Genomic DNA, 27103 nt, shown 5'->3' with positions numbered 1-27103 from the left:
AACTACCACTTTTGGTCTCAAGTACAGGTTACGAATGGATGAATGTGCTATGGAGGCAGTACATTCAGCTCAGGGATTGCATTTGGTCTTTCAATAGTGACCCCACCATACACTAAAGGAGTTACATTAATGGATTCCAAAAAGAATGGACTCCAAAGAGAATGGTCTCCAGAAGAGAATAAGCTCAGATGTCTGGGAAGTTAGTGGCTGCAAAAAGGGTAGGGACATTTATTAGGAACAAAATACATCCTAGCTGTGATACAGGCCAGTTATTAGATGGAGATGGTAAAATTGTTAATGATAATGCAAAAAAGGCAGGTGCGTTCAGTAAATATTTCTGTTCTGTATTTGGGATGTAGTAGGATGATGTACTCGTACCACATGAGGATGAAGAAATACTTTCTATTCCATTAGACTAGGGAGGATGTTAAACAACATTTGCAAGGGATACACATTTTTAAATCAGCAGGCCCAAGATAACTGGAACCCAAGGTACTAAAATAGTTGGCTGAGGGAACCTTTGGCCTGCTGATGTTAATTTTTAATAAATCTTTGAATACCAGGAAAATTCCAGAAGATTGGAAAAGTGCTAATGTTGTACTGATATTAAAAAAGGACAAAAAGATGATCAAGATGTAACTATAGGTCAATTATCTTGACATGAATTCCAGGCAAAATAATGGAAAAGATAATACACGATTCATTTGATAATAATTAAAAGATAGGAATATAATTAATGCTAATCAGCTTGGTTTAATAGAAAATTGATCATGTCAAACAAACCTGATTTCATTCTTTGAGATTACAAATTTGATAAAGGCAACTGCATAGATGTAATACACTTTGACTTTTGCCAGGCCTTTGACTTAGCGCCACACAATATTCAGCTTAAAATGTCAGCATTATACAATATTAATAAAGCACATGTTAAGTGGATTAAGGACGGCTAACTGATAGATCTCAGAAAGTAGTTGTCAATGGGGAATCATCAAATCTGCTGGTTTCTTATGGGGATCCATGGATACTGGTATTAGGCTTGATGCTATTCAACATTTTCGTCAATAAATATAAAATCACTGCTGATAAAATTAGTGGCTGTCACAAAGATTGGCAGAGTGGTAAATAATGATGAGACAGGCAGTCACATGGAGTGTTTGGTTTGCTTGGTAATCTCAGCCCATTCAAACAAAATGGCTCTTAATATAGCTAAATGTGAAGTCATATATCTAGGAATAAGGAATGCAGGTCATACTTACAGAATGGGGAACTATATCCTGGAAAGCAGTGATTCTGAAAAAGGTTTAGGGGGTCATAGTGGCATGATGCTATAGCAAAAAGGGTTAACACAATACTTGGATGTATAAAAAGGGGAGTAGTGAGTAGTAGGGAGGTGATTTTTACCTCTGTATACGACATTGACAAGACAGTTACTGGAATACTGTGACTAGTTCTGGTGTCCACATTTTTAAAAGGATATTGAACAAAAGAGACACAAAAATGATTTGAGGGCTGCCGTACAATCACAAATTTAAAAAGCTCAATTCGTTTAGTTTATCAAAAAGAAGACTGAGAAGCAACTTGATTATGGTGTATAAGTAGGACCCGGTATTTTTTTCCCCATGAAGATAAAGGGCTCTTTAACTTAATGGCTGGAGGTTAAATCCAGACAAATTCAGATTAGTAATAAGGCACACATTTGTAACACTGAATGTGATTAATCACTGGAACAAAATACCAAGCAAAGTGGTAGATTCTCTATCTCTTGACTTCTTCAAATCGAGACTGGATGCCTTTTTGAAAGATATGCGTTAGTCATACACAAGTTACTGTTGCAATCCTGATCTGTGATATACAGGAGGTCATAGTACATCATTAAATGTTCCCTTCTGGCCTTAAAATCTTTGAATCTATGTGAACGCAGGACCATTATACGAAAACTCTCCATGAGCAGAACTTTCCACACTGGTCTGTCCATTGCTTATTTCTCTTAGTTTTCCTTTTTTAATGGATTTCAGATAAAGCTAGTTAAATTGTAAACATTTCACTTAGTAAAATAGTACAGAAATGTCTGTCACGTACAGTGTCGTCTTAGAGCTTCTGTGTTTGTTTTACTGAATGTAAAAGAAACCACAGCTACTTCCTTTTTCTTAAATGGCAAATGTTTGGGGGAAAAGCCTTAGGAGGTAGTTGACTTTGTGTGTAGGGAGGAGGGATTTAGAAATTTATGTTAAGGACTAGCAGAAAGACATAAAGTTAAGAAATTGTAAAAGATAATAAATAATAAAAGATCCTTTCAGAGCAAGGGCCCCACATCTTCAGTGTGCAACATGGCGAGTGTCCTCTCAGCACACTGTAGAAGTGGGTCCTAAAATTGTGTTGGAAAACATTGTAAGTGATGATGTTCAAGCTACCAGAAAGTAAATCAACCCAGATAAATTTTACTTTGGCAGATCAAAATCCCAAATGTTTTATGTTCCTACTCTTTTTTGTTTTGTTTTAGCAACTGCCAGCAAGTACTTGCACAGTGATTTTGCTTTTTAAAATTTTTAAACTTCTGAATACTTGTTGCTATGTGGGCAATAGCCTTTCAACAATGAGACATAGATTGTTTAATGTCAGATACATACAGTTTGATCACTGAATGATCTGTAATTAACATAATTTACTGGTAAATTAATAGACCTTAACCACTAGAGATTCTCAAAAGGTCAGTAACAAAAATAAAATCTTTTTTTACAAAAAGAGTCACTCAAAATTTCTATACCTACACTTTTTCAAGTCTTGTTTTTAAGATGATACAAACCAAACTCTGCATGTGAATCAGCTGAAGAGGAAGTTCTTTGGAAATATGTGACATTAAAATGTGGGCATGACATTAAACCAAGCTGCATCACAAGATGTATTCACTGTACCTAATTCCACTCTTGAAGAGTTTGTTGGAAATATGCAAATAATCTCTTCCTCAAAAGGTTAGACTTCATAAAAATATTTTAGAACTAAGTGAATGATGTGTTAAAAGGTGCGTGCACGTCCAGCTAATAGCTATATAACTGCAGTAGTAAATCACAAAGGATCTGAAGTGACATTAAAGAAAAAATTAACAAATATGGAAGTGGTAGGATGAATTAAAACTGTGTACATTTAAACAGTGTTTTTCACAGTTGAATGCATTCTTCCATGCATTTATACTTTTTGAGACATTTTAGTGTCCTGCAGATCAACTATGCAGGCTCACTGTGCTGCAGAGAACTCTTCCTTCAAATTTTATATTTGCTAGGAAGTATATTTTGGACACAGGAGGAACGATGACCCAGTTGTGGGGGCACTGAGTTTCTGTATGACTTTGGGCAAGTCACTTAGCCTCTCTGTGCCTCAGTACCCCATCTGCAGATTGGGGGAGGGAGGAAGATGGGAACTGCCAGGATAAAAACCACCTGTTAAAACATCATGAAAATGACACCCAATGACCAAGCTAGTCACAGGTTACACACACACACATTTTGGACACACAAGTGGTATATTCCACTCTTTTTCCTCTAGCTCCCTCACCTACTAGTCTTCTCTTTCACTCTGTGCTTTTTGTTCTGTGGTTTAGTATAGATCTTACATTATGGTAATAACCATTTACTATAAAAATTATATAAATTTATATAAAATTTTGTCAGGATAGTTATTTCTAACTCTCTTTGGTGCACTCTTTCCCATCTGAGACAAAAACATTTTAAGGTACTGAAACTATACATGCTGTCCCTTGATTGTGTGCTGTTAGTGACTCAGAGCTATGATTGTATCTGAAATCGGCATGGAGATTATTCTGTTTGTGGTTAAAACACCATTAGTCACACTGCAGGATTTGTCAAGCTTGATATATATTTTCCTTTAACTGTCATCATTTGCTTTGTTTTTTGTTCTTGTTGCGGATGTAACATTATGCTGTTACTTGCTGAGCTCATTTAAGTTCTAGCTTGTTTTGAAAATCAATGCTTTTTTAAAAATGGACAGATGAGTGCTCAATAGTTTCTACTAGTTGTTCTGGATAGTAAAGAAAAATGTTGAGCGGGTACTCATGTTATGGTGCTTGTAGCCATAGACTAGTTTCTGATTGACATTGGCAAGTTTCTGGTGTAGGTTTAGTTCCCTTATAATAGATTTTTAGTAGAGATGTGGGACGTAGTTGGGAGGAAATAAAAAAGCTTCCACTCCCATGCCCAATCTTGGTCTAGGTTTGGAAGCCAGTCAAAATCTTTCTTTGATTACGGGGAAGTTCATTTCAGTTGAAGCTAAATATGAGTCAACAGTGTAACGCTGTTGCAAAAAAAGCAAACATCATTCTGATGTATTAGCAGGAGTATTGTAAACAAGACACGAGAAGTAATTCTTCCGCTCTACTCTGCACTGATTAGGCCTCAACTGGAGTATCGTGTCCAGTTCTGGGTGCCACATTTCAGGAAAGATGTGGACAAATTGGAGAAAGTCCAGAGAAGAGCAACAAAAATGATTAAAGATCTGTGAGGGAAGATTGAAAAAATTGGGTTTGTTTAGTCTGGAGAAGAGAAGACTGAGTGGGGACATAACAGTTTTCAAGTACATAAAAGGTTGTTACAAGGAGGAGGGAGAAAAATTGTTCTTAACCTCTGAGGATAGGACAAGAAGCAGTGGGCTTAAATTGCAGCAAGGCGGTTTAGGGTGGATATTAGGAAAAACTTCCTGTCAGAGCGGTTCAGCACTGGAATAAATTGCCTAGCGAGGTTGTGGAATCTCCATCATTGGGGATTTTTAAAAGCCGGTTGGACAAACACCTGTCAAGGATGGTCTAGATAATACTTAGTCCTGTCTTGAGTGCAGGGGACTGGACTAGATGACCTCTCGAGGTCCCTTCCAGTTCTGATTCCTTTGGGAACACAGGATATGGGATTTCTATGAGTATCCAGTGAACAGGGGTTAGATACACTTAGACTGCCTAAGTGGTGATCAGGCTGGTTGTGTTAAGGAGTACAGGTAAGACTCCCTCACTCTGCAGGCAGATGGTAACAAGATGATGCACAGCCCTTCATGCACTGAGAAGTATTACAGTCATTTCAGCATTTGTGACATCACAAATGTCAGTGTTTGTGACATGCCTTTCTGATCTATTATGCCACAAGCAGTAACCTGTGATAGCGCTGTGTGACAGAGACAGGAAGAGACCAGTGATGGCAGAAGAGAACTGTAAACATGATCATCACAACAAGGATGTTAAAGGATTATAATCACCCCACATTCATTCAATATTTACTTGCTTGGACACTACTAACCTTTGCATGGAATGTAGAATTTATTGCTGCAAGTAAAGAAAAAACTACACGTGAATCAACTTTGTTGGCATTTTTCTGATTACATAAATGTCTATTGTTCATCCATTGAGAATGAGAATTTCATTGAGAATGCACTAGAAAAAGAGACAAAAGGTGAATCTCAATTTAAGAAAAAATTGAGATTCAAATAAAAAGCAGTGAGAGATGGGAACAAAAGGTTATATGTAAAACAACATTCCACAATGCATATTCTAAAGCCTAAATTTAACTAAGAAGTTATCCTCCAGTCTAAAGAAGTTTATCTCACCCAAACTTCTCTCCAGTGTTTTCCACCAAGATTGGGTAGAGATCCCTTTTTTCATAAAGCAAACCATTCATTTACTTCCTAGATGAAGAATACCAGGATGTCTCTTTGCTCCTCTAAATATACCAGAACAGATCTTTGATGTTAACCTCAAGATAAGGTTCCCCCCATCACCTGTTTATTTCTTCCTGTTAGATTTTTTCTGAAGTCTCCACCATCTCTTCATTAGCATTTATCTTAGAATGCTAGTAGACTCCTTTTGTAGGACACACTACACAGTGGTTCCCCCCCCCCCGCCCCAACCCCCCGGGAGATAAGTGTCTCCCATCAGATGCCTAGAAGAATGTGTCTCAAGACAGACTACTTTTGAGTGACCTGTTTTTAACTGTGACCTAGAGAACATAAACTTTAATATATATACATAATTCTTCACATATTCTCCATACATACATTTCACAATGATTATGATGACCGGTGACTTTCATTAGCGACCTTACATGACATTCTTTTGGTGAACCCTAGAAATCTCTGTACCCCTCTACACCCCAGTGCCCTCTGCCAGTTGGCATCCAGAGGTTCTTGGGTCATGCAGACTCCAAGACTCTCTGAAGGAATGTGGCCTCTTCTGTTGAGACAGGCCCTCTCTTAGCTGCAGGGGCTAAAGCCCTGTGATAGAATTCAAGGTGGCAATTATGATGACTTGTGCAGGGGTTCTCAAACTGGGGGTCGGGGCCCCTCAGGGAGTTGTGAGGTTATTACATGGGCGGGCCATGAGCTATCAGCTTCCACCCCAAACCCCACTTTGCCTCCACATTTATAATGGTGTTAAATATATTAAAAATGTTTTTCATTTATAAGAGGGGTCACACTCAGAGGCTTGCTATGTGAAAGGGGTCACTAGTACAAAAGTTAGAGAACCACTGAGTTAGTGCCAAGTGGGATGTAAGGAGCTAGGACAGAGGTGACCTTGGAGAAAACCGTAAAAACAGCCATTCTTATAGATGAAACATAGGCTGAAGTTCGTGTTGGTTTTGGGATAGCAATAAAGCAAAATTCCAGAGAGTAGGTAAATGTGGACCCTATAGGCTGTGCACTTTGTTGAAAGTGGAATAGGGACCTGGCCCATTAACAGGGTATTACAGAAGGAATCTCTTAGGAAGAGGATGTTTCTGGTTAGACTCATTAACCTCTCTAGTGCTGCCATTTAAAAAATTAATAGGGTTTTGATAAACTTTAAAAAAAAATGTTAGAAAAATTGCTAGTTTTAATTATTTTTCTTCGAGTTCTTGCTCATATTGATTCCAATTAGGTGTGCACGCGCTGCGTGCACGATCTTTGGAAGATTTTTACCCTAGCAACACTCTGTGGGTCAGCTGAGGCGCCCTCTGGAATGGTGCCCTTATGGCGCCAGATATATGCCCCTGCCGACCCAGCGCCCCCTCAGTTCCTTCTTACTGCCCGTGAAGGTCGTTGGAACTGTGGAGCGCGGCATAGCTGATCTCCAAGTCCCTAGCTTTACTCGTTGTACTGTAGATAGTTGTTTAGTGTAGTTGTTAATAGTTTTTAGTAGTTATAGTGTAGTTAATAGTAAGTTTTGTATATAGTGTAGATAGTGCTTGGAGGAAACGGGGTTTATCCTCTTCCCTCCTCCCTGATACCAGGGCCCATGCCCAGGTCTCCGGGTTTCAAGCCTTTCTCGGCCTGTCTCAAGCCGATGCCTACGGGAGACCCCCACGACTCCTGCCTGAAGTGCCTGGGGAATCCCATCAACCAGATAATTGTCTCATTTGTAAGGCTTCAAGCCTCGAACAAAAAAGGAGCAGGACTTTCGGTTAAAACAACTCCTAATGGAAGCGGCACTTAGCCCGGTGCCTTCGGTACCGTGCGCAGACCGGGTGCCATCAGTCCGAAGCACGCCTCCGGTATCAGAACGACCCGGCACCAGCAAAAACTCTCGGCACCGGATGTCTCCGGCACCGGTACAGACGCGACATCGTTTGCTGTCTCCGCGGCCCAAGAAGCAGCACAAACCACCGGCTGCTTCTGTACAGTTGCAGACACCACCTGTGCCCCCATTGGAGCAACAGCCCGGGACGGACCGTCCTGCAAAGGCTCCTATGCCGGCACCGTTGATTTCGGCACTGTTGATTCCGGTGCCGCAAGGGCCGTTGAGTCCGGTGCACACAAGCTCCCTGGTGCACACCGTGGTTGAGATCAGCCTGCCGTCCACTCCGGAGACCACCTCCACCGCTTGCGACCTGATCGCGCTGATTGAGCCTGGACCGTCTCACCTCCCGGCACCGCTGGTGTGGACTGTTCCATCCATGGGGAAACCTGCCTTCATGCGACCTACCTCGCAGAGTGAGACAGCTCAGCACCGATCTTGGTCCCGATCCCACCAATGATCCCGGACTCGGCACCGCTCGCAGTCCCTGCACCGATCCCCATCTCGGTGCCGATCGTACTCGCGGTGCCTCTCCGCCTCACGCGGGTCTCCTTCCCGGTACGATCGGTACCGATCCAGCTCCCGGCACCAGTCCCAGCACCAATCGTCTCGCAGCCGCTCCCGATACTGCCCAGGCCGTAGATCCTCGTCGAGATCTAGATTGGCCTCCTGGCACCGTTATGACCGTCGGTCCCGATTGCGGTACCGCCCGAGATCCCGGCACTGGTCTCCAGCTCCCAGGTGCGGAGTGACAGAGTGGGATGGTGCAACGCTGCATGGGCGTTCAGCCCCACCTTGGCCTTCGCGACTGAATTCGACATCGTCCCAAGCGGGGAGCGGCTACCACATCCAGGTCCATGACACTGATGGTGCTAGCCAGGGGCAAGATGAAGGACAGGATCTTGATCAGGGACCCCCACAATGGTCCTTCTGGACTCCTTGGGCATACCACCAAGCCCAAGGTGTCCCCTCAGGCGCTTCTCGATCTGCCCATTCAGAGCCTCGGATGCCTGAGGCCACTGTGAGCCGCCCTCCCCCAGTAGCCTCAGAAGCGACTGCCCTGCCACCAGATCAGGCCCATCCCACTAGCATGGGGGACCCAGGGCAACCGGACCCTCCTCAACCAGACCTTCCCCAGGATCTGCTAGTACCGGAGGTGTCCTCCTCATCCTCGCCTGACGAGGCGGTAGCAGGCACGTCTTCCTGTGGCCCATCGCCTGTAGATCTTCGTGCACACCAGGAATTGCTACGTAGGGTGGCACAGAACATGAACCTCCAGGTGGAGGACGTGGTGGAAGTTGAGGATCCAGTGGTGGACATTTTATCGGCCGATGCCTCCACACGTGTCGCCCTTCCTTTCATTCGGGCCATCCAGGCTACTGCCAATACGATCTGGCAGTCCCCAGCGTCTATTCCTCCCACGGCCAGAGGAGTGGAGAGGAAATACATAGTGCCCTCTAAGGACTGTGAATATTTGTATGTTCACCCCCAACCTTGCTCCCTCATGGTACAGTCTGTGAACAAGAGGGAGAGACACGTCCAGCAAGCGCCCGCCCTAAGTCCAAGGACGCTAGGCGCCTGGATTTATTCGGGTGCAAGATTTATTCAGCTGGTGGTCTACAGCTCAGGGTAGCTAACCAGCAGGCCCTCCTGAGCCGTTATAACTATAAAGCCTGGAGCTCGATGGGGAAGTTCAAGGAGTTGGTTCCCCAGGAGTCCAATGAGGAGTTTGCGGCCTTGCTAGAAGAGGGCAAGAAAGTGGCAAGGACATCCCTACAGGCGTCTTTAGATGTGGCGGACTCGGCGGCTAGGACTCTAGCCTCGGGCGTGGCTATGCTCCTCATCTCATAGCTATACGTGTCCAGTCTTCCACTGGAGCGGCAGCAGACCATTCAAGACCTGCTCTTTGATGGCCAGGGGCTATTCTCTGATAAAACTGATCCCAGACTTCAGAGTCTGAAGGACAACTGGGCCATCATGCGCTCACTGGCCATGCGTACCCCAGTGACGCAACATAGGCCCTTCCGGCCACAGCCACAGCGCACCTATCCTAACCCTCGACCGCAGCAAGACTTCACTAGAAGGCTTGGCCGTGGTAATAGGAGGAGACAATCTGGTCCTCAATCAGGCTAGAATCAGGGCCCCCAGAAACCATCGGCAGGACCCAAGCAAAACTTTTGAAGGTGCGCCCGAGGACGGAGCACCAGTCTCCTTGCAGGATCCTTTCCCGTCTTTCTTCAACCACCTTTCCTATTTCCTCCCTGCGTGGTCCTGCATAACGTCAGATCGCTGGGTCCTATGCACGGTGGAAACTGGATACCATCTTCAGTTTGTTTTGCCCCCCCCCTTCTCACCCTGCCTCCCCATCCCTCTTCAGGGACCCCTCTCACAAGCAACTCTATTACAGGAGGTATAGGTGCTCCTGGCTATCGGAGCGGTGGAAGAGGCCCCAAAGGATTTGAGGGGCAGGGGTTTTTACTCCCGTTACTTCCTAATCTCCCAGGCAAAGGGGGGACTACGGCCCATACTGGACCTGCACGGACTCAACAAATTCATGGTAAAGTTGAAGTTCTGCATGGTTTCCCTGGGGACCATTATCCCTTCCCTGGATCATGGAGACTGGAACACCGCCCTCGACGTGAAGGACGCGTACTTCCACATAGCGATTTACCCGCCACACAGGCGATTCCTTCGCTTTGCGGTCAACCAGCAGTATTTCCAATTTACCATCCTTCCCTTCGGCCTGTCCACAACATCAAGAGTCTTCACAAAGTGTATGGCTGTCGTTGCGGCCTTGCTTCACTGACATCGGATACAAGTATTTCCATACCTTGACGACTGGCTCATTCGAGGTCGTTCCAAGCTACAGGTGTAGTCTCATGTTCGTTTTGTCATGAGCTTGTTCAAGCAGCTGGGCCTGCTGCTCAGCACCACTCTGGAGCCTACACAGAGAATAGACTTCATCGGGGCGATCCTGGACTCGAATCTCGCCAGAGCGTGCTTAGCACAGGCCCGCTTCCAGTCCATGATGACCATTATTCATGGTCTCCAAAGCTTCCCGACCTCGACAGCACGCACGTGCCTTGCTCTTCTGGGCCACATGGCCTCGTGCACTTTCGTGACCAGACATGCCAGACTACGCCTCTGTCCACTTCAGACCTGGCTCTCGTCAGTGTACCATCCTGGCCGAGACAGTTTGGACACAATTCTCACTGTGCCGACGGAGGTCTGATCCTCTCTGGGTTGGTGGCTAAACCCCAGCTTGGTTTGCGGGAGGATGCCATTCCATGCCCCACAGTCCTCTCTAGCCCTGACCTCGGATGCATCATCTCTGGGCTGGGGCGCTCACCTCGCGGGCCTTCGCACACAAGGTCTTTGGTCTGCACAAGAAATAACCTTACACATCAACATAAGGGAACTGAGAGCAGTACGCCTGGCGTGTCAGGTATTCAGTGAACACCTTCAGGGCCATTGTGTCACAATCTTCACAGACAACACAACGGCCATGTTTTACATCAACAAGCAAGGTGGATCGCGGTCATCCCTCCTCTGTCAGGAAGCCATAAATCTCTGGGAATTTTGCATAGCCCACTCAGTCGACCTGGTGGCGTCGTTTCTCCCAAGAGTCCAGAATACCTTGGCAGATCGCCTCAGCAGGTCTTTCCTAGCTCCCAAGTGGTCGATTCGCCCGGATGTTATCCATTCTGTTTTCCGGAAGTGGGGGTTTCCCCACATAGACCTCTTCGCCTCTCGCAAGAATCGGAAGTGCCAGGTGTTCTGCTCTCTCCAGGGACACCTTCCTGATACCATGGAAAGACCACCTGCTCTATGCCTTTCCTCCGTTCCCATTGGTCCACAAGGTCCTTCTCAAGTTACGCAGGGACAAGGCCCTCTTAATCTTAATCGCTCCGGCGTGACCCGGACAGCATTGGTACACCACACTCCTCGATCTTTTAGTGACCAAACCAATTCCTCTACCGTTGTGGCCAGATCTGACAACTCAGGAACACGGCAGGTTATGTCATCCAGACCTGCAATCCCTCCATCTCACAGCATGGATGCTGTATGGCTAACTCAATCTGAGCTGCGTTGCTCCAGTTCAGTGCAGCAAGTACTCTTGGGTAGCAGAAAGCCCTCTACCAGATCCACATACCTGGTCAAATGGAAGCGCTTCTCCTGCTGGTGTGCCCAGATCAATACTGTCCGTCTGGAGGTGCCAGTACCTACCATTCTAGAGTATCTCTGGTCCCTGAAACAGCAAGGCCTAGCTGTCTCATCCATCAAGGTACACCTAGCAGCGATTTCAGCCTTCCACCCTGGTGAGAACGGGTGCTCGGTTTTCTCCAATCCTAGGGTCAGTAGGTTCCTCAAAGGTTTGGAACATCTGTACCCACAAGTTCGTCATCCGGCCCCTACATGGGACCTCAGTCTGGTCCTATCTAGACTCATGGGTGCCCCCTTTGAACCGATGGCCACCTGCTTGCTTCTACCTTTCCTGGAAAACAGCTTTCCTCATCGCTATCACATCGGCGAGGCACGTGTCAGAACTTCGGGCCCTCACAGCGGACCCACCATATACGGTGTTCCATAAGGACAAGGTACAGCTGTGACCATACCCCGCCTTCCTCCCTAAGGTGGTGTCTGCCTTCCATGTCAACCAAGACATCTTCCTCCCAGTCTTCTTTCCAAAGCTGCACGCTTCACGACGAGAGCAATAGCTACATTCCCTAGATGTTTGTAGGGCTCTCGCCTTTTACATCGAACGAACAAAACCTTTTAGAAAGATGTCCCAGCTGTTCGTAGCAGTGGGAGACCGGATGAAGGGCCTCCCAGTCTCTTCACAGCGAATCTTGTCTTGGGTTATGTCATGCATCCGTGCGTGCTATGGCTTGGTTAGTGTCCCAACTACCCGCCTCACTGCCCATTCTACTCAGGCTCAAGCTTCGTCCACCGCCTTTCTGGCCCATGTGCCCATAGAGGAGATCTGTAGGGCAGCGACTTGGTCATCTGTGCACCCCTTCGCTTCCCACTATGCCATAGTGCAGCAGTCCCGGGATGATGCGTCATTTGGTTCAGCGGTCCTTCACTCCGCGACATCTCACTCCGACCCCACCGCCTAGGTAAGGCTTGGGAGTCACCTAATTGGAATTAATATGAGCAAGCACTCGAAGAAGAAAAGATGGTTACTCACCTTTATAACTGTTGTTCTTCGAGATGTGTTGCTCATATCCATTCCAAACCTGCCCTCCTTCCCCACTGTCGGAGTAACCTGCAAGAAGGAACTGAGGGGGCGCTGGGTCGGCAGGGGCATATATCCAGCGCCATAAGGGCACCACTCCAGGGGGTGCCTCAGCCGACCCACCGAGTGTTGCTTGGGTAAAAATCTTCCGATGATCATGCACGCGCCGCGCGCACACCTAATTGGAATGGATATGAGCAACACATCTCGAAGAACAACAGTTACAAAGGTGAGTAACCGTCTTTAAAGCTTCAACTTGACTATATCAGTTTTTCTCTGTGTGGGGGTGAGGGGTGGGGAGTTAAGCAGAAATGCCATTCACCTGTCTCAACAGGCTGGGGAACTTGATGGTGCCAGCGGTGAAAGGGAGGGAGAGAGACTCTGGGAGGCACCAGGGAGCTCCCCTTTCCCTCCCCCTTTTGGAGGCTCTGACTCCCATTGGTCACGAGGGGCAGGAGGGATGCTGATTGGCTCACATTCCCCAGCTCCAGGGATTTAACGTGGAGCACGGGCCATGGGGTACTGTTGGGTGTTTTTTAAAGCAAGTGCCCAAAATCTTCACAATACTGTGGTATCAAGGTCCTATCTCCCCACATCCACTTTAGGGCCAGCCAGGATAATCTGCTTTACCAGAGATCAAAAGCTTTAGCTATTTGAATTTTGCCTATAGCTAAGTCACTGTGCTGGTATTTGGCTTTACTCCTAAACAAGAAATACACTTGAGTCACAAGTAATGCAATCTGCAGACTTTTAAAAATAATAGTTGGTGATTGTAGTGGAAGTGTAGGGTGAAGAAATCCCATAGTGTTATATCCGTATTCACTGAGGCATGGATTCTCCACTGAAGACTCTGGCTAAATACACCAGATGAAATTTGCCTTGAAAAAGTGAAAGAACAACATACCTCTGTCAGCCAGTTAAGGCTTTGTGTGGTAATTTTTTTTTTCATTTTGCTTTTGCTTTCAGATTTCTGGGATGTGCTACAGCAGTAGTGTGCTAAAAGTTCATCAGATGCTTTGTGTTCCCAGCTGGCTGGCAAGGATATTTTCTTGGACTCTTGAACCAATATTCTCATCTGCAGAACCATCCAACGAGATTCGAGTAGGAATGGGAGCAACAGTGGACATCCAGAGACAGCAGAGAATGGAATTACTGGATCGTCAAATCATGATGTCTCAGTTTGCACAGATGAGACGGCAAAGACAACAGCAGGTATAAATAAAATTATTTGTTAAAGTGTATGATTATGCTGAGTAATCGAAATATGGAGGGAAGGGGGTTTTGGTTAATCATAATTTGTGTATCTAATTTAGGAACAAGTATAGTTTTGTTTTTAAAAAAATTCCCTATTGGAATTATGTAATTACTATTTCATAGACTTCTGTAATGTTAGTGAACATTTATGTAGGTTTTATATTATTAAAGTTCATTACAAGACATGAACTAATTTTCACAAAACAATTTAGGAGTAGGTAGGTGGCATCGCACTGTTTTACCAGTAGCAAAATGAGCCTGAGGTGTGAAGTGATTTAACAAAGCCCACAGTTGTGAGGCTATGCGGGGACTAGAACCCAGGACTGCAGGTTGTTTGATGGCCATTACCTCTGTGCTGCTACCCAGCAGCCATGTTGGACCTGTGTACATTGTCACATAGATGATCCTACAGAGATAAAGACCACAGGAAGTACTACCTCAGGAGGCTGTACTAACAGCTTCTTTCATGGCTCCAGATTGGTCCAGGCACTGTATTTAAGCCCAGAAGGAGTTCCAGGAAATGTCCATGCAACAAGGTGGCCTTCCCTGCCAGCCTTAGCAATGGACCTGCCTCTTGGCTCGCTCTCCTGGCCCTGGCTGTAACCCTTGGCTCTGATTCCTGGTTCCTGACTACAGCTCTGACCTTTGGTGCTGTTCCTGGCCTCTGACCACTACTACTTGGACCAGTAGGCCTGGCTGACAAGGGTGTGTGACAACGTCACAATTAAAACTCAGCATGTCTTGATGCTCCAGACCATGCTGTCAGTCAGAAAAGTTACTATCCTCTTCAGAGAGTTTGGAAGTCAGCTCTGTAGTTCAGTGTTTTGCATGGATAAATAGGAGGGATTACATCACCCATATTGCACAATGCTTGTTTCTTTATGAAAGCACACAAAATTCTCGATCTATACTTTTCCTATAGACGTCAACCACAGTGCTTTCCTGTTACTGCTTTTAGTGCTTACATTTTATTGCCTATAAATTAGATTGTTAGTCTCTTTATTTTTCTCAGTTTTGATGGAGTGGACAAGGGCAGGTGCTCACCTACTTGTCCCTGTAAGACAGTAAAATAAAGCAGCTGATGCCTTGATTAGGATCCTAGGAGAAATACAAGAGTGTATATATTGGCAGTCTAGTAAAGCCAGCTGAACATGTGGGCTCCATATGAACCTCTGGTTTCTGTAACTTAATTACAAGTTACATGAGAATGAATAATCGTCTGTGTGAGATCTGAATTGCATTTTATTCCTGTGAATTTTAGCCATATAGTAGTACATTCAGCTGCTATGTTATATGCTGGGTGGAGCTAGTATGGAAAGGAAGGGAGGGGAAAGATCTGATCTGAATGAACAAGATGTGCTAATGTAAAAGGTTAAAACTAGTTGCTTTAAAAGTGTGGTTTGCAATAGGGTTGAAAACACTGATAGACTTCTCTTATATCTACTATTGAATTTAATTTAGCCAAGTCAATAGGATGATATCAGTCTGAAGATGTGGGGAAAACATGAGAGGTTCAGCTCTCCTAGCATTTCTGGGTATCATTTTCAAGGGAAGATAGTTTATATCAGAGATATCTTTGTATTTAAAAAGGAGAAGAATGACTCAGCTGAGGGAATACACTAAATAAAATGCTAGATAAAAATCACAGCTTGGGTTGAAAAGGACTCCTGGGTAAACTAGTCTTTCTGCAGAAAAGGACGTAGGGGTTACAGTGGACAAGAAGCTGGATATGAGTCAACAGTGTGCCCTTGTTGCCAAGAAGGCTAATGGCATTTTGGGCTGTATAAGTAGGAGCATTGCCAGCAGATCGAGGGACGTGATCATTCCCCTCTATTCGGCATTGGTGAGGCCTCATCTGGAGTACTGTGTCCAGTTTTGGGCCCCACACTACAAGAAGGATGTGGAAAAATTGGAAAGAGTCCAGCAGAGGGCAACAAAAATTATTAGGGGGCTGGAGCACATGATTTATAAGGAGAGGCTGAGGGAACTGGGATTATTTAGCCTGCAGAAGAGAAGAATGAGGGGGGATTTGATAGCTGCTTTCAACTACCTGAAAGGCGGTTCCAAAGAGGATGGATCTAGACTGTTCTCAGTGGTAGCAGATGACAGAACAAGGAGTAATGGTCTCAAGTTGCAGTGGGGGAGGTTTAGGTTGGATATTAGGAAAAACTTTTTCACTAGGAAGGTGGTGAAACACTGGAATGGGTTACCTAGGGAGGTGGTGGAATCTCCTTCCTTACAAGTTTTTAAGGTCAGGCTTGACAAAGCCCTGGCTGGGATGATTTAGTTGGGGATTAGGTCTTGCTTTGAGCAAGGGGTTGGACTAGATGACCTCCTGAGGTCCCTTCCAACCCTGATAGTCTATGATTCTATGATTCCCTTTACAGAAATGTACTGAGGGGTTTTCCTGTACCGTGTGTTAACACTATATGAATTTTACCTAAGGCAATTTAGAACAGCTCTAGAGTCAGTCCCTCATTTACCTTCCTGATAACATAATTCTATTCTTCACAGTTAGCTTCACTTCAATTTTATTAAATTGTCTTGTTGTACAACCCAGACAGTTGCAAATGACCTTTTCTCTGCCCTTCCAGCAATCACTTTTAACCTAGTGTTTATTGTAAAAACTAAACTGGGAACCGTTCAATGCTCCAAAGTTAGTTGTTGTAATAGAAACTAAACTGAAAGTGGCTGTTTGGCCACAAACTGCTGTAAAAGGGGTAGCTAAACTTCTGGGAAATAAGAGGAGGCAGAAAGGACCCAAATAATCAGGAGAACTTTTAAAAGGATTTTAAAAAATTAAAAAAAATAGTAAATACATTCAAAATAGTAGATGGAAAAATGTGTCCCTATTGTTTTGTCCTGTCCTTCTCCTAAGAACTGTTTTCTATTGTGGAAGGATGCACTGAATTATCCAGCTTATGCCAAAAATAGTTTTTGAAAAAGTTTTTAAAACACAAAAATGAACCATATTTTAATAGCATATCTTAATTTTTCTTTGCCCTATACTTCCACTACAACCACTGTTCCCATTACCAGGTTATTGGTGCACTTCAGTCAAATAAGAAGGCAGTTAGCCTTTGGCTTAACTCTTCATCATGCACATGACGCATTCAACGATACCCTACTCATATCCTTGAGTCCCTTATTGCTATATTAGTGAAAGCCCAGCAAAGTCAACGAAGGGAAGGCGATGGTGTTAATCTATCAACCCTTTAGAAAGGTCTGGTATGCAAAGCTAGTAACCAGTTTTTCTTGACTCATACAATTTACTGGATGCCAGTCAAATCACCAAAAGCAGGGCTCAGAGATTCCAGTATGGGTTGATGCAAAAATGAAAAATGATCCAATTCATGATTGAATACTTGACTGTTTAAAAATATATGTCTAACCAAAGTACTTTAACCTGCACCAAAAACCACATCTGTCCAATATTTTTGAATGTTAACATTTGATAGATATGCCTGATCTGCTAAATAAATTCGAGAAAGAGAGAGAGAGAGCAATTTCACTCAGTTTAATAAAATCCCTAGAAACAATATATCATGGGTGTTGTAATGATTCTTGCTGTGTAATATAGTAACATCCTATTTAATAGAAAGATCTGATGGCTATATTCCTGTATAATGTCTCTGAAAAAAGGCTAATTGCTCTAATGACTGTTGTTTCTGATATTTACATAGCAGTGATTTGTAAACTTGTTAAAACTTCCTGAATAAATAGAAGATTGAGGTCTAACATTGTCCTCAGATTATGTTGTTACTCTTGTGCAAACCTGTTGCCTTCAGTGAGTTTCCACAGGTGTAACTGTGTGTGTAATCTGAAGACAGTGATGTTGCACAGGTGTAACTGAGTGTGTAATCTGAAGACAGTGGGGTTGTATAGGTGGCCTTACAGTTAGAACCTAGATAATAATTCTACTTGTGATGTACAAACTATAAGAGAATCTGGTTCACTCTCCCAGAGCAGTAAGGTTGACAGTAGTAAAAGGTACAGCATGACAGGCAAAGTATTGTCTGATGGAGCCACATCTGCCCCCTTCAACATCACCAATGGCGTGAAACAAGGATGTGTTCTTGCTCCTGTCTTATTTAACCTGTTCTTTGCATGCATCCTCAACCATGCAATGAAAGATCTGGATCGAGGTATATATTTGAAATACCGGCACGATGGTTCACTTTTTGACCTCCGTCGCCTGAATGCAAAGACTAAGACAGTGCAGAAACTCCTTCTTGAGGCACTCTTTGCCGACGACTGTGCCCTCATGGCTCACACTGAAAATGATCATCAGCACATTGTCAACAAGTTTGCTGAGGCTTCGCAACTCTTCTGACTAACTATCGGCCTTGGAAAGACAGAAGTTCTCCATCAACCTGTACCTGGATCAAATGCTTCTGTCCCAAGTATCTCCATTGATGGCACTCAGCTTAAAGTAGTGGAGAACTTTAAATACCTGGGTAGTGTCATATCCAGTGATGGATCACTGGTTAATGAGATCAACGCACAAATATCCAAAGCAAGCCAGGCACTCGGCTATCTGCGTGTCAAAGTTTTAAACCACCACAACATCCAGATGTCAACAAAACTGCTTGAGTACAGAGTTGCTGTTCTTTCATCTCTTTTGTACGGGTGTGAAACATGGACACTATATAGGCGTCACATCAAGCAGCTCGAAGCATTCCACATGCGTTGCCTCTGCAACATCATGAAGATCCGCTGGCAAGACAAAGTGCCCAATCCTGAGGTCCTCGAGAGAGCCCAGATGACAAGCATCGAAACGATGATCATGAAGTCACAGCTACGTTGGACCGGTCATGTCAGCCGCATGGATGCCAACAGAATCCCCTGCCAGCTTCTCTATGGTGAGCTCTCCCAGGGCATCCGGCATATAGGTCGTCCACGAAAACATTACAAGGACACCATCAAAGCCAATCTGCAGTATAGCAGTATCAAACCCAGGGACCTTGAGGACGCCGCCAGCGACAGAACACAGTGGCGTGCAACAGTCAGAAATACCTGCATTGCCTTTGAGGAAGACCGCTGCCGGCGTCTACAAGAGGCACGCGAACGACGTCACAGAGCACTAGAAACGCACAACCCACTTACTGCGAACTTCCCATGCACCATCTGCAGCCAAATGTGCACCTCTAGAATTGGCTTGTATAGCCATCAGAGGGCACACCATGAGACCAACAATAGATGATTTGCTCAGATTTGTCATCATCGGATCGATGGGCTACCAAGGAGTAAAAGGTAGCAAATACATGTAAAAAAAAATTAAAGTTAGCAAATATGGCTCTGAATTCACACTGGGAGAATGCCAATTTGTGAGGTAGTCTAGAGCAAGCACATTGTTATGCTGCCCCCAAACCAGCCCAAGAGGAAGATTGACTCCTGGACTCTCAATCCCCCTCCTGATCTCCATGTTGCTTCAGGAGTCAGTAAACTGTGACAGGTGTGACCTGTTGCAGCATATTCACCCCTACATACCAGTACAGTTACATCACCATGTCAAGGCTCCATGCTCTTCTTGACCCTACCTGCCCATTCCCACCCATTCGCCTAAGGTGGGGAACACAGGAGTTTGGTGTAGCCAATTTCCCTTTGCATGCAGGAAGATATGGTGTACCAGATTGACGGAGTAAGGTGTTGCCTTATGCTCTTTCCCTTACCCCAGCAAATAGGACAGACTATGATCTATCCCTAAGAAGGCACCAATTTTATAATCACTTTTCATAGCAAATCTATACTTCAGTTCTCTAGAAGAAATACAGAAACTGTTGTAATGAGCCCAGCAAGTTGAGACAACCCAACACAATAAGACTGCAATTTAGGTAGGAGAAGAGGTTCAACTTTAAATCCCAAAATTTAGAGTAGATTTAAGGGGGAGTTTGAATTCATCTTTCTTCTTTAAGTTTGAGTACCTCAAAGAATAATAAACTGAAGGGAAAAGGGAAAGAGCCAAAGCAAAATTAGTGAACAACAGGATAATGCAGTAGCCTGTAGAGTAAGTACCAAAGGGGCCAAAATAAAATAACTCTGAAGAAAAAATAAGAGAAGAGAGAGAAAAATTGAAAAAAGAGAGTAGAAGAACTGAAAAAAAGAGAACATCACAGTGGAAGAGACTGGAAAAAAAAGTATTCAGCTGCTGGCAAATATGTTTGATTACTCTCTACTACCCCAAAAATTAGGAGTGTAAAAGATTTTCTCAACTCCTTATTCTTTCCTCTTGTATTGTTCAATGGTTTGTTTAAAGCAGGATTTTCTTGTAGTACTTTCTATGGAAACAGTTATGTTCACTGGCCATTTATTCTTTGAAAATTTCCATTTCCTTTCCCATTCTCTCTCTTGGGGTTTGTTATGCCCCAAACCCAGGGTAACATGGAGTGCAGTGGAATAACTCACAGAACTTCTGTATTCTTGGACACTCGAACATTTGGAGGAGTAGAATGAACCCACAGTAGGGTTTGAGCTTGGATCATCAAGATTGCTACCTGATGTACCTCCTTTTGAATGGTAGTATAAATTGTTACTGATAGATTGATACTGGTGTCTGCATATAGCAGTCTGGAGAATCCAGTTGCATTTGTTTAAAAACTGTAGTTGTTATGGTAGTTAAATGATTGGTCTTGTCTTGGTTGCTGGTTACTATGGCTACTGTGCTTAAACAACTGGTGCTATGTCAGTTGCTAGCTGTTTCTTTTCTATACAATTACCACAGCATTTTCTGTTTGTTTTTTCACCCCCATAATGCTGGCTGTTGGTGAACTTGCTCCATAGATGAAGAATTCTTTAGCTTCCTCCCTCACCAAAATTCTGAAAGATTAATATAAACTTTATTTTATATGTTCACACTCTTGAAAACAAATTAAATGTACTAGCCTACAAATTCTCTTACTGCTTTTTACTTTCTTTCAATTTCTTTATTATCTTTTCTCTCCCACTTTTTCTTCTACTTTGCTTTGATTTTCTGTCCATTTTTACCCCTCACTCTTTAAGTAGGGTGTCCTGTCTCTCTCTTCTGTTCCTCTTTTCTCTAGGAGTCCATATTCTTTTCCCCTGGATCTCTCTCATGCTGCTTGTGACTGACATGGCAGTATGCACTCTGCCTTGGGGTCTCCAAGGCAGCCACTGCCTCTTGTGGATCCAGTGCTGTGGAGCGTTAGCCTTCTGGCTACAACACCTTCCAGTTCCACCTCTTAAGTCCCAAGAACAACAGGAAACAAGGAATTCAAAAGAGAGTCATCTGGCAAGTCTTCGGTGGGACCCTGGCCTTTTACCCAGGGCCTGTCTTCAAACAGGCAGTTGTTCAGTCGGTCTTCCTGGGCCTGGTCTCCCTATTTGCAGGGCGGCTTGCCTAGCTGGCCAGGAGTCCCAGGTTTCTCTCATAGAGGGAGAAGTGGAGGTCTGCTCTCCTTCCTAGTCAGCCTCTAACTTAATTAAGTCCTCTTCTTTTAGCTCCCCTTTCCATTCCTGACACATGCTCCAGGTGTCTCGGAGTGGAGCTAGTTGGGACAGTCCTCTCATGGACAGTCGGGGGCTTGTACTCCCCAACACAGCCCCCCCCCATGTGTTCTTTTCCGTTATCTGAGTGTCTCTTTGTCCCCATCCCCAGTCTTTCCCATATCTCAGAGTCCCCTTTGGACCCCACACTTACTTTTTAATCTCTGGTTCTTCTTTGGATCTTTCTTCTCCCCAGCTACTCTCTGGTTCTCATTCTCTTTTTCCTTTCCCTCCTTTCCCTGAGTGTCCTGCTCCTGCCACAAAGTCAGTCTGCAGAACCAGCAAGCATGGGAAGTTCTTTTAGGTCCATTGGCTGGTGCCTTCTGGAGCTCTAGGATTGAAGGAGTGGTTGCTTCTGCTTCTCTAACTCTTCAGCCTCTCTCCTCCCTCTATTCAAGGTAGGTTCTGGGATTTTAAGGGTTCTGGGATTTTCCTATGGCTATTCCATCTTCTTGCTTTGTTTTCCCTCCCTTTGTCAGGTCTCCTCCTCCCACATATCTTTCATTTTCCAGCCCCTTGAGGTTCCTCTTGCTGGGTACCAGGCTTGAGTGAAAGCATTGGTTGGAATAGGGGAGGAGCTACCACATCTGTACATCAGCCTCTGAACAGAGACTGGATATGACTTTCATTTCCCACTGAAAAACTTGCAAGCAGACAGGTGGTTGAGCTGCAAATAGCTGGATGAGGAGCTTCTGCCTTGCAACCAGCCACTGGTGACACTGTTTCTGAACACAGAAATAGGCACATAAGGTGTAGCAAAGAGATAGAAAACTGCAGAGTGGACGCACAAAACTTGCAGGGAGCAGCTGGAGACTTTTAAAGCCCTGACGAACAAGGACTGTTTTTTCAGCACACAGTGCAGCATGTTGAGGTTCAAGTGCAACTTGGTTGAAAACAGGTTTATTATTTCCCCTCCTTAACCCTTTTCTGTCTTCACTTTTTTGCATTACTGTGGACATGACCGCCATCCTTCCTACCATTCAGACCTGCACGCCTTAGCATGTCTTCTGTCTCTCCTTCCAGCACATTCATGTGTTAACAGATCTTGCTGCTTTCTTCTCTACAGATTTTCTGAAATCTGATCCCCGCAGCTAATAACTTCTTCACACCTCGTTTATAATCCTTCTTGGTTATTGTAATCTCTTCCTCTCTGATACCCATCTTGTTTTAATTCAGTCATTCCAAATACCTGATGCAAAGATTGTCTTGCTTGCATGTGATTTCCTCTTCAGATTCTTCCACTGATTCTCACTTTGCCTCCTGTATTAAATTTAAACTTTCTCATTCTCTCCCTGCACAGTAACACTCCACGCCTCATCTCATTGATTGTATCACTCCTCAATGTGCTCTTCACTCACCCAGCCTCTTGGCCTTTTTGGTGTCTTTCCCTCAGCAGCAGCAGGAACTGCAAATCTTTCATCCTCAAGAATGAAGCTCATGAGAGCATAGGGTGACCAGACAGCAAGTGTGAAAAATCAGGACGGGAGTGGGGGGTAATAGGAGTCTATATAAGAAAAAGACCCAAAAATTGGGACTGTCCCTATAAAATCAGGACATCTGGTCACCCTATGAGAGCAGGAGACAAATCTTTCTCAGCTACAGGGCCAAGACTATGGAACTACCTTCCAGAGGGGAAGAGTGACTGCATTTCTTCCCACTTTCAGAGAGAAATGCAAAACTCACTACCTGGGCCTGCCTTTCCTACAGCAACAATAACTGAAAAGATGATAGTCAAATGCGTGCGCCAGCTATCTCCAGAGGAATCTAGAGCACATGAAGGACTTTATTCTATCCTGTGCAAATAAAACACTTGGGTGCCTTCAAGCTGAGCATGCAATAAAACCTTAAATACTGTAGCTCACAACCACCCTGGGTGAGGGGCATGCACTCATTCGTTTAACCCTTTTCATATGCTATCATTGCATTGAGTACTGTAACATATAGGGCTTTAGGAGCAAACTATACATTCTAATAACTGTAGTTAATATCAATTTGTGTGGCCAGTGGTGCTGCCTCCTTACTTATCCAGCTGTGTAAAAATTTATTCCCTGACCTCTCTTTTTAGCAGAAGTTTTTTCCAAAAAGGGGCTTGCTACTCAAAGCTTGCCAAGTATGAAAACTTTTTGGGCGCTACTGAGGTTGGCTTCTTTTGTGCTTGCTTCTAAAATGCACCATATTAAATAAAAATGTTCCCAACCGTAGATAACTCAGTTTTACTCAGGTGTTTCTTACTTGTTTGTTCAAATGTGTCAAAGTCCATAGATGGTGATTTTTATAGATCAGTGTGCCCCACTTTTCTGATTACAATTTATTGACACATTTTCATAGATTTAAAAATTTAGGTGCTTAATTCATTAAAAATATTAAATTTTCTGGGTATTGATGCAGGTACTGAGGCTGCTGCTGACTTCACTCTTTCTTCTAAACCTTATTCATGGAAACTGACAAGCCTGTAAGTATAGAAGCACTAGTGGGTGCTACTATAGTACATAGAAAATACTCTAAATTAGTAGCCAGTTGTCACAATTACCAGGATTACTGAACCTCTACCTCTCCTGGTTTCTCTACATAAGTCTAGCTTACCAGGTGTCTATCCATCTATCACATGGGGCTCCTGGTAGGTGTAAAATTCCACTAGACACCCCAAAACCTCTGTGATCTGGATGGCACAATCTGATCCCTTAACTCACAAACCAGTTCTCTCTCACTGCTTTGGGGAGATTATCTTCAGATCTTGCTCAGTCTTTGATACGCCCTTGCTGGAACCAAATAGCTTTTTAGCTGTTTATAACCTTTTGATCTGTTAGCTTCCAACATTGGCTAAACAAGGCTTGCAACTTTGCTGGAGATAGGATGTAGAATCCTCAAATCTAACAGTTTTCCCCAGTTCCTATCTGGGAGCCACTGTCTTCCATTCCAGGTGACAGCCCCCATTGAATTAAAGCAATATAGGCCTATGATAAACATTCCACTAACCCAAGTATAGCTATACAGTCTATCTCAATAACTAGGTCACATACAATATTCATAAAATTATTACATAGCAGCTCCTCATCTGCCACACCAATCACTTCTTACTTTCAACAAATTGCAGGGTTTTGCCTCACGATGTTGATGGGTGATAATTTGATTTAATTTATGGCTAGGTTTTTATGGCCATTCTTTTGCTAAGTGTTTAAACCTTTTCATCATCAGATTTATTTAGGAATGCTTATTTTCTGCCTTGTACAGTGCTGTGTTTGCTGCTCATTTGTTTTAGTAGATATGTATAGGTTCCCAGTGTTTAATAAGTTAATATTTGGAATTTAGATGGGATAGAATAGTTAAGTTTGCCTTTTGCCTTTTATAGAAATATAGTTAGAGGAATCAAGAACTTCCGCATCAAATGATGCTGTAACTGTCTTTCTAAAACTGTTACCCCTGCAATTATGTTAGCCGTTAATAAGCTTTTTATATAGGGTATGGATATTATCTGTATTTTTCTATTTCTTGTCACTTATCTAGTTTATATTTTTCTGGAAAATGTGTCAGATTTTATATATAAAACTCAGTAATAGCACGGGCTTAAGAAGCACAGTATAGGCAAGTGCTATGCATGCTTCCCCAGACAACTCTCTTAATTCTGACCTGCAACCCCCTGGCTATTCTGCTTGTATGCCTCTCTTGAGGAGAGACTGCCATTCATATCAGATTTTGCGGTGTCTTTCTGATATGAACTACTGGGCAACCAGGATGAGACTGCATCGTTTATTTCCATCTGTAGCTTAAGACAGAATTAGAATCTAGGTTTCCAGAGCTGAAAGGCTAATGCACCCATTCATTGAATCATTTACAGGCCCTTTATATGCACACGGCAGTTGTACACATTTATTGCAATGTATTTTGTTTTACATTTTCATTGGTAGCCTATAGGAGTATACAAAATTTACTCCTCAAAGCACAATTGTAGAATCTACTTTTTTCGATTCTTCTCAGTCTTTATTTCTGTTAAAAGAACAGGTTTTGTGTACAGGAAGTGAGTAGAGGTGAGTTAAATATCTAACCACCAAGCTTCAACAACATGTGACATCAGTCAACATCCTGGCTGCCTCACATTTCAGGATTCAGACCAGGGCACAGCCAGAGATAGATCTAGTAGCACTAAAAGATGACCTCCTTATGACCTTGGACACACAAAATCTCCCTGTGCATACTGCTGCATCTATCAGCAGCCTTTGACATATTAGTCCACAAGATGCTGCTGATCCATCTAGCTGACGTAGCAGAGGTAGATGGCCCAGCACTACAGTTACTCCAATCATTTGTCTGTAGCAGAATTCAAGGAGTAGTGGTAGGCAATTCCTCCTCCTCCTCTTCTTTAAAGGCCCTTACCTGCAGGATCCCCCAGGGATCCATACTGTCACCTCTTCTCTTCTATATATATGAGGCCACTGGGGCAGAGAATGAAATGCTGTGGGCTCAGCTGCCAACAGCATGCCAATGGCACTCAACTATGTCTCATTCTCAACTGATGCAACCATTGCCACTGTTACAATGTCAGAATGCATACAGGAAATCAACTCTTCGGTGCAGAAGAGCTGGCTCAAACTGAACCCTGGCAAAACCCAAATGATGCTGGTTGTAAAGAGAAATGCTTTTCCGAGATAGCCAAGATATTGTTTCCCCCATTTATCAAAGTGGTGCAGTGCTTCAAAGTCCTGTTTGACTGTACACTGAGCTTGGATGACTGGGAAGCAGCAGTTCCCCAAAATGCCTTCTTTCACCTCCAACTTGCTAGGAAAAGTCATCCCTTCTTCCTGGACAAGGACCTGGCCACAGTGGTCCATGCATTTGTCACCTCTGGTCTGGATTACTGTAACTCACTATATTTGGAGTTGAGTGTGAAGATGCTGGACAGACTCCAAGGGTGCTGCAGAATGTGGCTACCTATCTTCTCCATGGCTTAGGCCACTGTGAGCATATCAGATCTGTGCTCAAGTCTCTTCACTGGCTCCCAGCCAGTTTAAAGGCCTTGGTCCTAATTTTCAAAGTAATCAATGGATCAAACCCCAGCTACATCAAAGACCGAATGTTGATCTATGAATCTGTGTGACAGTTGCATTTGTCTGGGGCAACACTGATCACAAAACCCAGGATGAAGCATGTGAGCACTGGAGACAAAGCATTCTTATCCAAAGGGATCCGGCTATGTAATGAACTTCCAGAGGAGATCAGCCAAATTCAGTCTGACCATCTTTAGGAATCACTGCAAAACTTTCCTCTTTCAAAAAGCATTTTTACCATAAGAATGACAATCACAACACTAACACTTCCTTGTACCCTAAATCTCTACAGGCTTAGGGTACAAAAAAATCAAAACTAAGATCCTATCCCAAGCAAAGTTTTGACCCTGAAATGAGAGAAGTGCCAGAGACTCCATGAAGTTCACCAGAAACTTTGCTATTGTTATTCATGGAAAGTAATCAGATACCATGGTGGGTGGCAATATAAAATTCTTACCGAGAGTTAATGCTACTATTTTTACATCTGTCTTAAAACAAGAAATATTAAAACTTTCACTCTAT

The 27103-nt window shown here is 43.9% G+C and overlaps 1 protein-coding gene across 2 annotated transcripts in view; it reads left to right on the top strand.

The window, feature by feature from the left end:
* UBAC2 (UBA domain containing 2) overlaps positions 1 to 27103 on the top strand; it is a 194988-nt gene that overhangs the window by 156967 nt on the left and 10918 nt on the right. For both annotated transcript variants that reach the window (XM_045009094.1, XM_045009099.1), the window contains exon 7: positions 13749 to 13994. In XM_045009094.1, the coding sequence (XP_044865029.1) occupies positions 13749 to 13994 (246 nt within the window). The remainder of the gene's footprint in view (positions 1 to 13748; positions 13995 to 27103) is intronic.

The sequence above is a fragment of the Mauremys mutica genome, chromosome 1 (assembly GCF_020497125.1).
Source record: "Mauremys mutica isolate MM-2020 ecotype Southern chromosome 1, ASM2049712v1, whole genome shotgun sequence".
NCBI classification, from domain to species: domain Eukaryota; kingdom Metazoa; phylum Chordata; order Testudines; family Geoemydidae; genus Mauremys; species Mauremys mutica.
Note: the sequence above shows the minus strand (reverse complement) of the source record. Positions and strands in the feature narration are given on the sequence as shown.